We start from the raw sequence: 18,594 nt of genomic DNA, 5'->3' as shown, positions 1-18,594 counted from the left end.
CATAGAACATAGACTCTAGAATTCATATCAACCTGCATTTGAATAGCCCATTTCCACTACTTAACTGATCATGTGGCCTTAAAAAAGTTGCTTAACTTCTGTGCCTCAGTTTCCTCACCAGTTAATTGGAGTAATACCCATCTCACTAGGTTCTTATAAGGGTGAAATGCATGTAATACCCCAATAATAATGTATAGCAAGTGTTCAGTAAATGTTGTTGCTGTTACTAGCAAAGCCGGCTGGGGTATTGGTGACCTACCACTGAGCAAACCCACTATCTGATCTGGTGACTAGATGAGAAACCAGGAGACTGATTTCTCTAGCAGGAGTTTAGGTTGGGGTGTTGGAAGTGTTGCTACGTTCTGTGTGTGAGAGAAATACATTGTTTATGCAGAGGAACTGAGCAGAATCCACTCAGACACTGTGATCACCTCAAAGTAAATTGAGCCCCTTACCTGAGTGAGAGGGACAGCCCACCAGCCAAGGTTTATTTTCCCGTAGACATCTCTTTTCCATCTTAAGATTGTTTTATATCCTCTGAACATGGGCTGAGGAATTGCTAGATGCAGATTTAAACCTTAAACAATATATTGTATAAATATATTGACTTAAAAATATATTGAAGTTAACAGTTTATATCCATCTCTTTGAGGTTATTGTTTTATAGATAGATAAAAGCCTGGTAGATAGATGATAGCTAGGTAGATGGTAGATCGAAGGTAGAGATACAGAATGAGCTTCTTGAGTACCAGCTTCTTCCCATATCTGACTCCCTTTTCAGAAAGCTAAACTTCCTAGACAGTGTCTAATGATGCATGTGGGTTATTGGTCTGCCTTTCCTCCCCATTCAAACACAAACACACACACACATACACGCACACTCACATACACCTAAGTCTCTGTCTCTTCACACAGTTCTCTACCTGGAAGACTGAGTTCTGCCTGAGGTCTCTAGATAGGGTTTTCTGTGTAATAATTCTCCCTGGCCTGTTGCTAACATCCCTAATCATCTTATCTTTCTTGTAGGTGGCCACATCAACCCAGCTGTGTCTTTTGCAATGTGTCTCTTTGGACGAATGAAATGGTTCAAATTTCCTTTTTATGTGGGAGCCCAGTTCTTGGGAGCCTTTGCAGGAGCTGCAACCCTCTTTGGCATTTACCATGGTGAGTAGGTCCCCGAGCCCAGAGGTTAGGGAGAGCTGGCCATAATTAGGAAGTCAGAATTACTTGCTAGGAAGAGCTGAGATAAGGCAAGAACAGGGAAGTGTTCCACAATTGGCAGACAGTTCTAAGAATTCGAAGTTCTGAATAATGGGGCCAACATTATCATTAGGACAAATTCATGAAGGCTTTTTAAGAAAATGGTCACAATTTAAATGGAGGGCAGAACTAGAAGTCTATCTTTAGGTCTAATCAGTACTACAATGTGACCCTGCACAAAATAAGCAATGGGCCAGTGGCTTCTCCACAAGCTTTCTCTGACTTGGCTGGGAGAGAGAGTGTTGACTGGTAGCAAAGGTGATGATGATTAAGTATTCAGAGAAGGAATCTGGAACAAAGTCTTTGAAGGAAGGGGTGCAGTTGAGAATAGGCTAGGTGGAGAATCTCTTCCCCATTCTGTCCAACAACCAGGAACTCTGTTCTGCAACAGTCCTGGGAGAGAAACAGTACTGGCGATCAAAGACCCAGACTTTAATTCTGTCCTGTGTCAGTAAGTAGCTGGGGGACTTACGTGTAAGTCATTTGACTCTGTCGGTCTCAGTTTCCTCCTCTGGAAAATGAGAGACTTGGCTTTTAAGACCCCTCAAACTAAAAATCTTTGAGATTGCATGAAATCAATGGTTGAAGTAGTTCCTTCTGTCTAATCCAAGGTAAGTCTCAGTACATTAGGACTCTCAAACTGAAACCCCCCTAGGAGCTAGAATGTAAGAACCGTGCCTTCAAGAAATACTTTGTGGACGGAGACTTCTTCCCACAGAGTGTCTTTCTGAGAAATAGAGCTTAAGAGGACTGATGGAGAATCTGAGACCAGATCAGAAACTCAGGAGAGCCAGCTGCTGTGGCAGGAGAGACCTGGGGTTGGCGTTGGCTGTGTTGGGGACTGCGGTCTCCCTTGAACTAAGGGCATCTTCGCTGTACCACAACACCCTCAATTTCTGGACTGGTATCAGGGGTTACTGAGAACCCCCTGGGAATCATGAGTTCTACCTACAGTAGATTGAAGCTCCACCTTGCCATTTGGTTGACCTCAAAAATTCCAAGAATTCTCCCCCCAAAAATTAGTTCCCTGGACTCACTGGATAAGGATGGCTCAAGTGGAGTGAACCATGGAGGGCAGCCAGGGCTTTCTATCTTTGACCTGACATCCTAGAATTTCTCTGGGCATCTCTAAAACTGCCATGCTATGAAGTGAGGAGAGGCAAATGGTGTGGATCTGCTAAGCTGAAGCTGAGTGTTGGGTTGCGGTTGTTTAGCACAAGACCGGGCATAGGCTTCCCTCAGCTTTGCCCAGAGAACACTAATGTGAGAGTTCTTTCTTCCATAGATGGACTTATGGCCTTTGCTGGTGGAAAATTGCTCATCGTGGGAGAAAATGCAACAGCACACATTTTTGCAACGTACCCAGCTCCATATCTGTCTCTGACGAATGCGTTTGCAGATCAAGTAAGTATCATTTAACAAAGATCAAACTTTGGTGAAAAGATATGATCTAATAAGGGGAATGCACAGGAGCATTATAGTCCATCAAGAAGGAAAGGCTGTGTTTCCAAAGTCAGAGGTCACTAGGCATAACCCAAGCATTTTTGACAAGTTTTTCCCTTTACCAAAGTTGATACCACTAAAAAAGTTTTCTGCTTCCTCTTTAATAGATACACTTGAGGGCGCCTGAGTGGCTCAGTTGATTGAGTGCCCAACTCTTGATTTCAACTCAGGTCATGATCTCAAGGTCATGGGATTGAGCCCCGCATCAGGCTCCTCACTGGGCGGGGAGTCTGCTTGAGATTCTCTCTCTCCCTTGGCCCTTCCCCCTGCTCTCTCTCTCTAAAAATAAACAACATAAATCTTTAAAAAATATGCATACACTTGTTTCACATTGGTTGAGGTCCAGAAAAGAGTGGACAACTGGACATTTTAACCCCTAAAGGGGCGAATAGGGTTTGCTTTCTGATCACTGTCTCTTCTGTGCTCTGAACATGGAGGCCACAAGAAAAGACATTTCTATTTCAATTCAAGGACTGTGAAGTGTGGCAGTTGAGCCTAGAGTATCACTGGTCCTCTGTGTCTCCTCAGGTGCATAGGTTTATCTAACTTCTCAAGGTAGCTAGAAGTGTCTCTGCCCTATGGACATCTAAACAAGCTGCACCCAGCCATCTGTGATGTAGCCAATAGCACAGTTCTTCTGGTCAATTTGTGGCAGGATGAACATCGTCAACCTGATAGCCTCTTCCTCCCATACTGCAGCCCAGAAAGGCTGCTGGTCAGCCTGGAAGGAAGGAAGGAGGGAGGAAGGACATCTCCAGCAACTCTCAGTTGTTCTCTTGTGATCACGATGGGGCAGGGTAGAGGGGGCATGTGTATAAAAGGGATCTTCCAGATTGCCAACCCTGCCCACCTCCGTTTAATGGATAGATGAAAAAACCATGTCCTCATGCCCTCAGTCTTTTTCCTTTCCACTTTGATCAACAAACCAAACAGGCAACCAATAAGTCTTTCTTGAGCCCTCTCTGTATGCTCAGCCCTGTGTCTGGAGCTTGAGGGACTGACAAGTAACCGTGAGTCATAAAGATCTGAGATTTGGAGTCTGAGTGTCTGAATTAAAATAACAGTTCTGTGCCAACTCCCTGAGCAACTTACTGAACTCTGGGGGTCTCGTAAAGTGGGGATAATATGAGCACTTAGCAGATTACTTTATAAGGACGAAGTGAATAATATGAGGAAAATGCATTGTAAACAGTCTCTGCCCAGGAATTTTGAATCTAGCGAAAAACAAAATGAGCACCTGAGGACAAAAGGAACAATGCAAAAGTGAAGACAATTAGATGGGAAACTGGACTGTGGGAATCACATTAGTCATTTGGAACCAAGAGCCTAAATGAGCTGGGATGATGAGAAAAGTTTTGGTGGCAAAGATAGAGAGATGTAGCTGCCAGAGAAAAAGGAATGTTCTCATAAGCTGAAAAAATTGAAAGATAGTATTCAAATGAAGTGGTTTAGGGTTTTATACTCTATTCCATACTGGGAGTATTAGACTCATTTCCATATGTCACAGTTCAAGAGGGCATACTACTACAAGAGAGGAACCAAAAGCTAATGATGTCACCCAGCAATGAGTGGAGAATGGGGATGTTTACTCCAGAGCAGGTGTGTGTGTGGGAGCTGTGGGGCTGGAGGTGATGGGATGGATTAGTAGCTTTCAAAGAGTTGAAGGAGTGTCAAGTGCAAAAGAAGTTAGGCTTGGTATGTACATCCTCCATGGGGATTTGGTGGAAGTTAGTACATAACAGGTGCTCAATAAATATTTATTAATATACTTACATATTAATTATGTAATATATGTACACTAATATTTATACACTAATTATAAAATATTTAGTCCATGAAATTATGGTGAGATAAAGTTACACCCAATAAAAGGAAGACCTTTCTAGGAATTGGGGCTGGGCTATCTCATTAGAGATTTCTCATGTGAATTCAGGTCCTTTCCATTAGAGGTAAGAGAGAAAGAAGGCTGACTTTCTCTCTCTCAAACTTTGGCTTTCATCAAAAAGGACAGTATCTTCATTGCTTTTGAAAGTGGCATGTGTCATTCTACTAGAAGAGCCTGAGAGAACTGGTATCATTTCCCTAATGTTTAGTACCGTTTGCCTTTTTTCATTACAAATTAGTTTTTCCCACTTCTTTCTTTCTTAATTCTATTTTTCTCTTATGAATTTTCTTTTCATTTCCTTTGCCCGCTTATCCACTGATGTCTCACGTTGTTCTTCTCACTAGTTTGACTGAGTGTCTTCAACCATTTTGACAGCCGGCAACTTGCCTTTCTGTTTAGCGGGATGGTAGCTTAGCAGGATAGTTGTGGTCAAGATAACAGTCTCCGGAGCCGAACTCTCTGGGTCCACACCTGACTGCCACTGAGTAGGTGACCTTGGCACGTCACTAATGTGTAAATGATGCTAGTCCCACATCTAGGATTGCTGTGATGAGAAGAGAGCCTGGCACAGTGTGCTCACCAGTGCGTGTTAGTTATTACCGAGTTTGTTTGTAACAAGAGGGGGTGAATTCTGAGGTGGGTGAGTGAGCAGAATACAAGTTAAATCCCTTGTGCATTTTCTCTCTCCCCAGGTAGTGGCCACCATGTTCCTCCTCATGATTGTCTTTGCCATTTTTGACTCCAGAAACTTGGGAGTCCCCAAAGGCCTAGAGCCCATTGTCATCGGCCTCCTGATTATTGTCATTTCTTCTTCCTTGGGACTGAACAGTGGCTGTGCCATGAACCCAGCTCGAGACCTGAGTCCCAGACTTTTCACTGCTTTGGCAGGTTGGGGGTTTGAGGTCTTCACGTAAGTATTGGTGGTGTCGGGGGAAGAGAGATTCATGCTGCGCCTTACCGGGAAGGGCTGTGTTTGGACCAGGGAGGTCCGGGAGAGTTCAGTTGGGAGTGTGGAGATTAAGTGCATGCTCTGGTCATCAGTGTGGATTGTTTCACTGACGATCTGTGATTTGGGGTGTGGGGGTAAGGGGAGACACACATGGACACAGATAAAGAGAAAGAGAGAGGGAGAGAGACAGAGAGAGGCTCCAGGTAAATTCAAAAGAGATAGGCCTACCCTATATAATAATAATAAATCCTCAGTTAGTAGATGGCTTTATGTGAGTATTTTGGTTGTATAGCTTGTCTGCAGATTCACTTTGTGATAAAGTTGCACCTAGAATTTCCATCTTCTGATACGACTACTGGGCTCTTGCTAGTGAACCATGCTATGCTTCACTCATTCAGCAGATCTTTACTCAACACTATCTGTGCTGTGGTCACTGTGCTACGTAAGGAGATTTCAAAATCAGCTAAAACACTAGCCTTGAGCAATATAGTAAGGGCTCTGGCAATCCCCAAAACAAAGTGCTTAGCGAACGCAGATAGGAGAGTGACTAGCTATGCCTCACAAGTTGGGAAAGGCATCACCAAAGAAGTGAGGGCTGAGTTGGGTCTTGAGGTATGAGTAGGAAATCCCTGGTGGAACAGACATGAAAGAGAACCTGTGCACAGGAAATGGCAAGACATCATACTTTCTACCGCAGAATGTGCTGAGGAAATACGTCAAGTGTTGGTACCAATCTTCCAGGACACACTGTGCCCATTTATTCCTTCCCACTTTTGCCCCATGCAGTCACAGTGGTCTGTTCCCATCCACTTAGCACATCTCTCTGTGGGAAAGGAACTTACGTTGGTTCATCAAGTAACAGGGCTCTAACATGGAGAAAGAGAAGTAGGAAAGACACGTGTGAGGAAATTCTAGTGACATTTGCTGTGAGAAAAGACTTGAATGTCCCTAAATGCTGACCTGTACATATAATCATACACATGTGATGACTTATTTAAGTGAAAGTTTGGGTTGTCTTCACCAGTGTGAAAAGTAGCTATTAAAATAACTGACACCAGTCAGATAACCACCACAGACAGGGTTGAGAACTGCTACAACATAAGCATCCTGAGGACAGGGACCTGGCCGCTTCCTCACCGCTGCCCCCACAGTAACAAGACCAGGTCCTGGAGTATACAGAGTCTCAGGAGAAGTCAATAAAGTCTGAATGAAAGAATGGGCGAATGCTACGTGCCCGGCATGTCCTAGGAGATGAGAAATACAAAGAAAATCAAGCAACATCCCCTATCTTTAAGAAACTAATAATGCAATGAGTTTTCTAGAGCAGTGGTTCTCAACCAGAGGTAATTTTGTCCACCCAAAGACATTTGGCGATGCCTGGAGACATTTTTGGTTGTCACAACTGGGGAGGGTGGAGGTGAAGGTCGTTACTGGCATCTAGTGGGTAGACAGAGGCCAGGGGCGCTGCCGAGCACCCTGCAGTAGCCAGGACAGATCCCCACAACAAAGAATTATTTGGCTAAAAATGTTAAGAGTACCACAGGTGGGGAGCTCTTGTTCCAGAATGATTACCACTAGGACATGAAAAGGTTGAACAAAACGTCCCCAACTAAGAAGGTTCTTTTGTGTCCTCCCGATGGAGAATGAAAAACATATGTCAGAAAGATTCCCAGAGCCCAGAATTAACCTGAGTTTTGTTAATCCCACCTCCCTGAGCCTCAGTCCAGGAGACTGCTGCCCCCACAACCAGGGCACCTCTGTTAGCTTCACACAGACCCCTGCAACAAATAGGCCTCGAAGGCTTCCTTTTGAGCCCTGTTTTGTGACTCACCCAAAGCTCTAGGAGTGGTGGTGCTTCTAAGATCAGTAGAGGGCTCGCCTATCCTCCCTTGGCTTTGTTAAGTATATGGTAAGAGATCATGTCTGTGGCAAAATGCTAGAATCCCCTACTGCCAGACCAGCTCCATGTCCCTCTGTGTCAGGGTCTTTTCCCTTCGTGCATTCATTTATCCACCCCTGCAGCTACCTGAACTCTTGCTCAAGGCCCCGGGCTGGAAATGATGAAACCCAGCTGCTGCCCTTCTGTTCCCTTTGTGTTCTGTTCAGCGGGCTCAGTATAGGTGCTTACACCAGTTGAAGCTGCCTAGTGCCATTAAGGAGATTTGTCTCGTTAACTCCAGCACTTGAGAGGTTTGCAGCTCCAAATTTAGGAATTATGGGGGTGGAAGTAGGGGCATTTTATAGTATTTGGACACACTTAAATGGGGGACAGAGAGGAGATTTCAGGCGGAGAGGATCTGTTTACAAGGACGGAATGTTAAACTAACAAGTGATCTCGTCTAGCTGGAAGGGTGCATGGAGATGGCTGGAAAGGACAACTCGTGTCAGATCACAGAGGCTCTAGACTCCCAGAGTGAAAGACTGGGGTCTGGGCTGCTCCCTCTTCCATAGATTACGGGAAACAGTGGAAGGATTTAGAACAGAAGTTTGACATGCTTAGAACTCCAATTCACTAAATTAATCTGACATCACTACATAAAATGGATTAAAAAGGAGAGATAGAGGAGCAGAAACCAGTTAGGAAAGAGCTGGCTGGCTGGTAATCTTCAAAACTTCCCAAGAAAACCTTGGAGGGATAACAGATCTCCAGAGTGTTCCTAGATCGTCCCACCCTTTTAGGGTTCCTCATCCCTGGTAAGCATCTCAGTAGATACCCTAGCTTGGTGTCAGATAAAACCAAGACTGCCTAACTCTCGGGTCCCCACTCGTCCCTGTCTGGCAGGCAGTGAGGATGACCGCGGGCGGGGGGCACCAGAGGGTCTGACAAGGGCAAGTCAATAGACCCTGGCTGACTCTGGCTTTTCCCTTAAATATTAGGAGGTTTTCCATCTAAGCGCTCTCCATGAATTCACATTAAGGTGTTAATGACTTCATGGATGAAGGATCTCAGGGATATTGTTAATATTTTAAATAGTTTACCCAAAGGAATGAATCCCTGATGGTGGTGCGTACCTTAAGCAAGTAACACAGACATTGTCCTGGCATCCCCCAAATCACAGCGTGTGGATGACACCGTGGACACGTAAGACCCGGCCAGGCAGGAAGCCACGTGCGAGGGCCTCTATCTCTGAGCTGTGACCCTGGCACCACACATTCAGCCCTGAGAGTCTGGCCAGTGAAACGAGGACGTGAGTCCTGGCAGATACCTGGGACCCAAATCTGTTAAAGGACAGTGAGATTTGCGGTTAAATCACGATGAAAGAAAGGAAATGAGAGAAAAACAAGGGGGCTTATACTTGTTTCATGTGTTTACCAAAGAGAAGGCTCCTAGCTCTTTAAAGCCCATGTGCCTCTCATAGGAAAGCCCTCCTGGATTTGGGGGCTTGCCCTTCCTGGGTATGGAGAGCAGCCAAGTGCAGTGTCCTCTCTCCTGCGCAGTAAGAGTGACATCTGGTGGCCGCGGTGCTCAACCTCAGGGCTCTTCCCTCGAGCCTGAATTCATGAGCTAGGATTTCTGGGGATGATCCAGGTAGAAGGGATCACCATGTAGAAGGAAGAATGAGGGTCAAGAGCAGGGCTTAGTTCCTTTATTATCCTTTCTAATTCAAACGTGATACAAACAACAGGCCACCTGGAACATATATATGGTTATTAAGCATAATGATAAAAAGAACAGCCATGAACCTTTCCCCAACTGTGAAGTCCTCAGTATATGCGAATGCTCTTGCTCTTTCCCCTGCCTCCTCTGCATTATCCTCAATGCTGGTGTTTATCATTCCCCTGCTTTAAAAAAGTTTTATCTGAAATGTATAAATCCTTAAATAATTTTAGAGTATTCCTGTACAAGTTTGCTTGCTTCTGAGCTTCGTGTTCCTTCCTATGGAGTTATTTAAATGGATTTCCTGTCTCCGAAAAAGATGGTGACAATTTATGAAGGCACCTGCTTTCTCCTGGAACTATACTTCTAGTATAATGTACTGTTATTGAGGACTTCTGCAGAAGACAGGGAATCATGGCAGAAAAGCCTTATCAGAGAGTAGCTTGAAACTGTGACCTCAAAAAATAAGCATGAAATTAAATTGTATTTAGTAGGGAATTCATATGTCCACCTTTCATTTTTTAAATTCATTCATTGACAAACATTTCCTGATTGATTATTCTGTGATTGCCCTCCTAGACCAACGTTACCCAGGAACCTCTCCACATCCTTCCATTTGTAATCCCCAGGACTCATCATTTCAGGATGAGGGAAAGGCAGTTCCTGAATAATCCACCAGGACTGTCCCTAGATGCCTTCAATTCTGACAGTGGGTTCAGGGACTCTCTTTCATGAAAGGAAAATAAATGGGACATATTCTCTCACGAGTACTAATAGGACAATGGAATACATCATCTGAAATAAGGTATATGAAAAATCCAGGATGATGCTTGCGAAGCACAGTGAATGTCCTTATACTTAGCTCTTGCTGAGTTAAAAGGGAACCAGGAGCATGAGAAAGATGGGCTTGTTAGTGAATAGCTAGTAATACCAGGGGGAAGATCCAAGTGGTGTATCACTAACTTCTTGTTTGATTTCAGAGCTGGAAATAACTTCTGGTGGATTCCCGTAGTGGGTCCTTTGGTTGGCGCGGTCATTGGAGGCCTCATCTACGTTCTTATCATTGAGATCCACCACCAAGATCCTGACCCAGACTTCGAGACAGAACAATCTGAGGAGAAACTAGATAAATATGAACTTAGTGTGATAATGTAGTAGTGTGCTCAGTTCGGGTTTACCATTGGCTGCCCCAGTATTCTCTTCAGAAAAGATGGCATCCAGGGGTCTGTGTTTTCACAAGACTAGGATGGAATCCACCCAATTTCCTCTGTTAGCCATGTGAGGCACCTAATTGTAAAAGCATTCAAGTGAAAGTTTGTAAATGCTGACCTCTTCTTCACCGGTTTCCCCCAGAATAGCACTGACTGTCCCCTGAAATAGCCTTATTTCCTGCTCTGTTTGTTTCATCCTTTGATGAGAATCCTTACTACTAGGCGAGCACTGATAACTTAGAACCTTGACCATGGACTTATTTGGATGATCTCAGCTGCATTACCTGTATGAAAAAGCATTACGAAAGCCTTGTTTTTTCCACAAAGATTATGTTTTGAGTGTCAACCAAAACTAAATTGAAAGACAAAAACTATGATTTCAATTAATATGTCCATGAATTAGGGAGCTAATAGGTTAACTCTGTAGTTATGTTGTGCCACTCTATTGGTATAAATACAGATACTCTTCAAACCTAGGGATGTAGGAATCAGTAGAATACGCTGGAAAGCACAGGGGAAGGACACGGTGGCATTCAGAAACCTCAGGAGACAAGATAAATTTGGGAAACCAAATGGAATTTTTTAATGGAAACCATTTATCAGATTAATCTCTTGCTCTTTGCATTTTAGAGGGCACCAGTTAATTTTCTTGTCTTTAGTATATAATAACCTAAAATACAACTATAACCTCAGTCATGAAAATTACATCACCCTGTATTTTTAACTCAAATGTACTTTCCTAATTGTCCATTTGAGGACAGACATTTGACAAGTTAAGTCAATGTCTGCACTCATCCCTTATTCTACACAGGCCCTTGAAGCCAAAACTGGAAGCCATGGGATCTTGGTCTAGTGGAATCTTCAGGATAGAAGGTCCCAGGAAAGATAGTGTTACCTTATTGGGCTTTACAATTCACAAAAACACTTTCCCATTTATTATCTAATTTAATCCTCATAGTGACTGTCCGAGGTAAATGCCATGCTGCCCATTTTTTCAGATAAGGAAACAAAGTCTTGGGGAAGTTAAGTGAGTTGCCTAAGGTCACATGGAAAGTTGAACCTCATCTACTGCATCGTATACCTTTCAGAAGATCAGTAACTGGCCAAGAATCTCGGCCAGCCCTCCTTGGCCGGCCAGAAGACGGGATTGGCAGCTGCCAAAATGTGTACACCTTCTGGATGTAATGTTCCTGGGATCCTAAAATATAAAGACCTTCATCGTGTGTGTGTTGTTTTTTTTTTTTAACATATAATGTATTATTTGTTTCAGGGGTACAGGTCTGTGATTCATCAGTCTTGCACAATTCACAGTGCTCACCATAGTACTTATCCTCCCCAATGTCCATCACCCAGCTACCCCATCCCTCCCACCCCCCTACACTTCAACAACCCTCAGTTTGTTTCCTGAGATTAAGAATTCCTCTTATCAGTGAGACCATCATGTGGTTTTATTCCTGCTGTTACTGAAACACTAACAAAGGAAAGAGGTCGCAATTTGGTCATATTTTTCATGTGTTGAAAAAACATTATCAGAATGCCTCCCTCCTTAGCCCACCCTTGCTCTTTCTAATTCTCACGCCTCCTTCCCTGCCAATCACAAGCATTACATCTGGGGAATTTCCCCTTGGTCAGGCTCTTCCCTGTGAAGTTCCCTAATTGATGTCACTTTGGTGACAAGTCTCTGTGAGTTACAAGCACCAGAGAAATTGCTCTACATCAAATGATGCACCTTCAGTCAAACTGTTAAAAAGCCCAGCATTCCCAGAGGTATCCAGGTTCCCAATTGCTTTGTGATGAGAACAGAACAAAAAGTAAATGTGAAATGTCTCCAGTGGTCTATGTTCTATAATCTATCAACATGGAATGTTTTTTCTTGCTCTGAAACTACCTGGATATTTCCTATTTGAAATAAAATTGGTGGCCTTTTTTTTTAAGTTTTTATGAGTATTATGACTGCTAAGTACACATGTTTATCCTATGTCAAATTGAGATCTCCTGGGGAACTTTTAAAAAATACTAAGTCCCAGTTAATCACTTGTAAATATTGCAGTGATTCAAATGTGCAACAGAGGTTGATAACATTGACTTGGTTAAATTACATATGTCTAAGCTTTCTTTGAGAACCATGTCTGGTGGTGGCCAGGTGATTTCTGGTAGGATTCTCAGGCTTAGGATCCTCATAGATTTGAGAGCAGTGGTTCTCTACAGGGAGCAGCTTTACCCCCTTCTCACTCCCTTCCACCACCCCCAAGGGGATATTTGGCAAAGTTTGGAGAGATTTTGGTTGTCACAGTTGGGGCAGGGGAGTTACTGGTGGGTAGTGGGTAGAAGTCAGGATGCTGCTAAACATCCAACAAAGGACAGGATAGCCTCCCCACCCCCACTCCCCACAATAAAGAATTATTCAGCCCAAAATGGCAATCATGCAGAGGTTAAGAGATTCTGGATTTGAGAAAAGGCGAAGGGAGGAATAAGAGAAGACATTGAAGCCCTGTGCCCTGATTCAAGTTCTGCAAAAACAGAAATGCCAAACAAGTCAGAAACAGCCCCTGGGGGTGGATTATAATTATTAGAGGAAGAGGCAACCTAAAATTTGAGTTTCAGGTTGGATTGTGGAACCTATGATCCATGCAGGTGTTCATTAAACACTAACTGGTGATTAATGACCGGGATCATGAAGAGGAAATGCACACTTATGGAAATCAACCCCAGGAAGGCTTTTTTAAATGGAAAAAAAAAAAAAGGTCCTCTAGTTCTAGGGGTTTACATTCAAATTCTCCCTCTCCCCGAGTTTACAAGTGGGTTTGTCTGTGGTGGGTTCTTATTCCAGAGAATGTCTTTGTGGTTGAATGGTCTATATCAAAAGTCAAGTAGAGCCAAATAACCTATTTTTAAAATAGATCCTTTAGGAGATGGAATTTTACCCCCCTTCCTTGTCAATCACAAAACTTAATAGAAGCATTTATTTTAATGCCAAAAACAGAATTTCTCCATGATTCCCCAACCCATTGAGATCTCAAAGCATGTCAAATGTTGTAGGACTTTTCTAACCAGTAGGAACCAGAGTTAATACTCAGCTGTTGAACAGGCTAAGTGAAGTAGAAATGCCACTTTTAAAATCTGATCCTTAAGATATAAATTATTGTTTCTTTTAAATTGCTTACACACACACACACACACACACACACGTCTTATATAAAGACACATCAGTACTCAAAAATATCAACTTCCAGTTAAAGAGAATGGTTTACAAGTTTTATTTGGCCACAGAACCTATTGTTCAAATAAAATCTTATATGGTAACCACTAGTAAACAAAAGCTGCTATAAATAGAAGGAGGGCGGGGAAGGGGATAGAAGTTTTGCCCTGCCCGTGTATCATCATACTATCCCCATCTGCCCCCAGCCCAATGCTGAGGGGTCTCTGAAAAGAAACTATATGTGTGTATGTATGTAGGGGATCTTCAGAACACAATTTGAAAACCATTGATAAAGGACTTGGGACAAGTTGTTGATGAACATTTTTGTAAAAGGATGAGATTCAAGAACAGAACCTACCAAAGGTCTTGGTAGTTCAATCTCGGGTAATTTCCCAAAGACTTCTTAATAAATTAATTAGATACATTAAACAGAACTACTTAACCCACCAAACATTACTCACAAAGAGATGTGTATCAATTCTCAAACTGGGAATTTAAAGTTGTCTGAGATAACATATTTACTAATCACAGCAAATGGAGAGAAGCAATGTTAGTCCTGGGTTAATTACTGGGTTGACTCTCTAAGTCTCTATAAAAATAAGTAGGTAGATAGATAGGTGATAGGTAGGTAGGTGGGTAGGTAGATAGACTGATCCACCAAGCCCTAAGCTCTTACTTATTGCTGGAAATGGACTAGCTCTTATCTAAGAGAAGCTGTCTCTATATTAAGGAAAGAAATGCCTCCATATGAACTGAACACGAATAAATGAACTGAATGAGCTGAGAGAACCCAGGGAACTGTGTATGGATGGAGATGCTGCCCAAGCACAGTTTGACTCTGTCTCCCTCCAGATGTGTCATCTGTGGACTTTAGGCATCTTTGCCTTTGTGGGCCCCTTCCCTTGCAGATTTTTTAACAATAAATCATGTTTTATGATTGTACTAGTAGCAAGCTAGATTATAGATTACATATATATATATATATTTTTTATTATGTTATGTTAATCACCATAAATTACATCATTAGTTTTTGATGTAGTGTTCCATGATTCATTGTTTGCATATAACACCCAGTGCTCCACGCAGAACATGCCCTCTTTAATACCCATCACCAGGATAACCCATCCTCCCACCCCCTTCCCCTCTAGAACCCTCAGTTTGTTTTTCAGAGTCCATAGTCTCTCATGGTTCGTCTCCCCCTCTGATTTCCCCCCCTTCATATATGTTTTTTCATATGATGCTAGAGAACATTAAAACATTTTCATGGGCTACTAAAAGTATCCTGGGCTCTAGGCATCTTGCTTAACGAATAAGTAGGCCCTACTTCCTACCTCCACCTCCCCCTCCCCCGGTATCCCAGAGCTCAGTTACAATGCAGCCTCTTCCTTGTGGCTCTCAACTCCCTGCCCATGGGGTCTCAGGTAATAGGTCAAAGGGCAGACTGAACCCGGGAGTAGGGATGGAGACTGAGGAGAGCCTTGAGAGTTCTAGAGGTTGTGAGGGATACTCCAGAGGCCAGAACTACGGCCACGGGGAGTGTACAAATCTTGGTCCTTCTCCCTCCTTCTCAAACACTAAGCAAGAAAGGGGCTTCCTGACCTGAGAAGGAAACAGGGAGGTCCTAAGGGCTAGACATCATAAGCTCCAGAGATACTATAATATGTTATTAACACATAACTCTTGTATAGTGTCTTACAGTTTACAAAGCATGTTCACATTCAGTATCTTGTAAGACGCTCAGAACAGCTAGACAGGTATATTATTATCCCCAGTTGAAGATGAAGAAACTGAGGCTCAGAGGCCTAAATGATTTGCACCAAGTTCCAGAGTGAAAGAGTGGCAGAGGTGGAATACAAATCCCATGTCTGAGTTGGGTGACCACTGCTCTTTTATTCACCACTACTGTCCTAGTGCTTGGAACATGGTAGCTGCTCAATAAACACTAGTTGAATGGATGAAAGAAGGGATTATGGAATCAGACTCCCTGGGTTCAAATCCCGGCTCCTCAGAATTTTAGTTACTTGTAAAGTAGCCAAGTTACTTAGCCTTAGTTTACTTATCTCTTAAGTAGGTATAATAATAGTGAGATAACCAATGTAAAGCTCTTAGAATAATTCCATGCTCATGTTATATATTCAATAAATATGAACTAGTGCTGCTCTAGCAGCTGCCATTTTTATTAATGTCATTACAATATGGTGTAGTTTGAAAACATGGAGTAAGGAAATCAGAATTTGGTTAGAAGCTCTTCTCTTACCCTCCATAGTGTAATAATTCTTGGTTACATGTATGTTCTGGAGCTTTAGAATGGAATCAAATGTAAGTTGTTATCAACTTAACATAGACTGTTCCAGATAATTTGTTATATGTAAGCCTCATGGTAACCACAAAGCAGAAACCTATAGTAAAAGCACAAAAGATAAAGAGAAAAGAATATAAGTATACAACTAAAGAAAACCATCAAACCACAAAAGAAGAAAAGAAGAAGAAAGGAATAAAGAAGAACTACAAAAACTGCTAATAATTAACAATATGTCAATAAGTACATACCTATCAATAATTACTTTAAATATAAATGGACTAAATTCTCCAATCAAAAGATATAGAATGGCTGAATGGATTAAAAAACAAAAACAAAGGTGGCGCCTGGGTGGTTCAGTCGGTTAAGCATCTGCCTTCACCTCAGGTCATGATCTCAGGGTCCTGGGATTGAGCCCCTTATCAGGCTCCCTGCTGAGCTGCTTCTCCCTCCCCCTCTGCCCCTCCCTCCTGCTTGTGCTCTCCCTCTCTCTCTCTCTCTCTGATGCTCTCTCTCTCTCAAATAAGTAAAATCTTAAAACAAAAACAAAACAAGACCCATTTGTATGCTGGCTACAAGTGACTCACTTTAGATGTAAGAACACACACAGATGGAAAGTGAAGGAATGGAAAAAGATATTGCAACCAAGAGAAAGCTAGAGTAGCCATACATAAGTATGTCAGATAAAATATACATTAAAACAAAGACTTTAATAATAGACAAGGATGGGTGTTACATAATAATAAAAAGGTCAACCCAACAAAATGATATAATATTTGTAAATATTTATGTACCCAATATAGGAGCACCTAAATATATAAAGCAAATATTAACAGACTTTAAGGGAGAAATAGACATCAATACAATGACAGGGAATTTTAATACCCCCACTTACACCAAGGGATAGATCACCCAGACAGAAAATCAATAATGAAACTTTGGCCTTAAATAACACGTAATACCAGATGGACTTAACAGATAAACACAAAACATTCCAACCCAAAGCAATAGAATATACATTCTTCTCAAGGACATATGGAAGATTTTCCCAGATAGATCATATAGTAGGCCACAAAACAAACCTTAATAAATTTAAGAGGATTGAAATCATGTCAAGCATCTTTTTGATCACAATGGTATGAAACTAGAAATCAATTACATGAAGAAAACTGGAAAATTCACAATTATGTGGAGATTAAACAACATGCTACTTAACAACCAATGGGTCAAAGAAGAAATCAAGACAGAAATAAAAAAATACCTTGAAGCAAATGAAAATGGAAATATACCAAAAGTTGTGGGATGCAGCAAAAGCAGCTCTAAAGGGGAAGTTCATAGCCTAAAATGTATACACAAATGAAAAGAAACTGCAAGAGCCAAAACAAATGAAAAAAGGAACAAAGTGGGAGGGCTTATACTAATTTCAACACTTTCTATAAAACTATGGACAGTGTGCTATTAACATAAGGAGGGTCAAAGAGATTAATGAAACAGATTTAGAGAATACAGACTTTGATTCAGATTTATGCAGAAAATTGATTTTCAATAAAGGAGCCCATGCCATCCTATAGAGAAAGGACACAGGTTTTAAAAAAAAATAGTAATGAATAACTAGAAAAAAGGAAACCTTGACTCCTACTTCATAGTAACATAGTACACAAAATTAATTCAAGATGGATCATAGGCTTAAACATAAAAGCTAAAACTATAAAGCTTCTAGAGTAAAACATGGGAAGATGTATTTACAACTTTAGGATTAGAAAAGATCTTGTAAAAGCATATAAAACAAAAAATAGTTTAATTGTATTTCTGCAAACTTTAAAACCTCTACCCATTAAAAGACACTATTAAGAAAATGAATGTGTGGGGTGCTGGGTGGCTCAGTCAGTTAAACATCTGCCTTTGGCTCAGGTCATGACCCCAGGGTCCTAAGATTGAGCCCCGTGTCGGGCTCCCTGCTCAACAGGGAGCCTGCTTCTTTCGCTCCCTCTGCCGCTCCCCCTGCTGTGGTTTCTCTCGTGCTCTCTCTCTCTCTCAAATAAATAAATAAAATCTTTTAAAAAAAAAGAAAGAAAATGAATGTCCACACCACAGACTGAGAAAAAAATATTTGTAATTCTTATTAGCTAACAAAGGACTTGTACCCAGAATATCTAAAGTACTCCTTCAACTCAATAAAAGAAGACAAACATCAATTTTTAAAATGAGCTAAGGACTTAAGTAGACACTTTATTAAGGAATATATGTGAATGGACAATAAGAATATCAGTGAAGTTCAAATTAAAATTACAATAATATATCATGTTACTGGTACTGGAATGGCTAATTCCAAAATAGACTGGACAACACCAAATAACAGTAGCTGAACTCATATATTATCAGTGGAAGTGTAAAATGGTACTACTTTATAAAAGTGTTTTTTATAAAGTTAAACATACATATATCCCATAACCATGCATTTCACTCTCAAGTATTTACCCAAGTAAAACAGAAAATATGTCCACCAAAAAACCTTATACAAGAATGTTCAGGGGTGCCTGGGGGGCTCAGTCAGTTAAGCATCTGCCTTTGGCTCAGGTCATGATCTCAAGGTCCTGGGATCAAGCCCTGCATCGGGCTCCCTACTCGGTGCGGAGTCTGCTTATCGCTCCCTCTGCCCCTCCCCCCACTCATGCTCTCTCTCTTTCTCT

At 41.8% G+C, this 18,594-nt stretch overlaps 1 protein-coding gene and 1 long non-coding RNA gene across 4 annotated transcripts in view; one reads left to right on the top strand and one right to left on the bottom strand.

Moving 5' to 3' along the window:
- AQP9 (aquaporin 9) overlaps positions 1–11,629 on the top strand; it is a 43,973-nt gene extending 32,344 nt beyond the window's left edge. For both annotated transcript variants that reach the window (XM_036107028.2, XM_036107027.2), the window contains exons 3-6: positions 1,027–1,164; positions 2,546–2,664; positions 5,341–5,558; positions 10,176–11,629. In XM_036107028.2, the coding sequence (XP_035962921.1) occupies positions 1,027–1,164; positions 2,546–2,664; positions 5,341–5,558; positions 10,176–10,350 (650 nt within the window). In that variant the 3' untranslated portion in view covers positions 10,351–11,629. The remainder of the gene's footprint in view (positions 1–1,026; positions 1,165–2,545; positions 2,665–5,340; positions 5,559–10,175) is intronic.
- The window catches only part of LOC144382887 (uncharacterized), a 114,932-nt gene that overhangs the window by 7,255 nt on the left and 89,083 nt on the right, over positions 1–18,594 (bottom strand). The window lies entirely within an intron of this gene.

The sequence above is a fragment of the Halichoerus grypus genome, chromosome 8 (genome assembly GCF_964656455.1).
Source record: "Halichoerus grypus chromosome 8, mHalGry1.hap1.1, whole genome shotgun sequence".
In the NCBI taxonomy this organism is placed as follows: domain Eukaryota; kingdom Metazoa; phylum Chordata; class Mammalia; order Carnivora; family Phocidae; genus Halichoerus; species Halichoerus grypus.
Note: the sequence above shows the minus strand (reverse complement) of the source record. Positions and strands in the feature narration are given on the sequence as shown.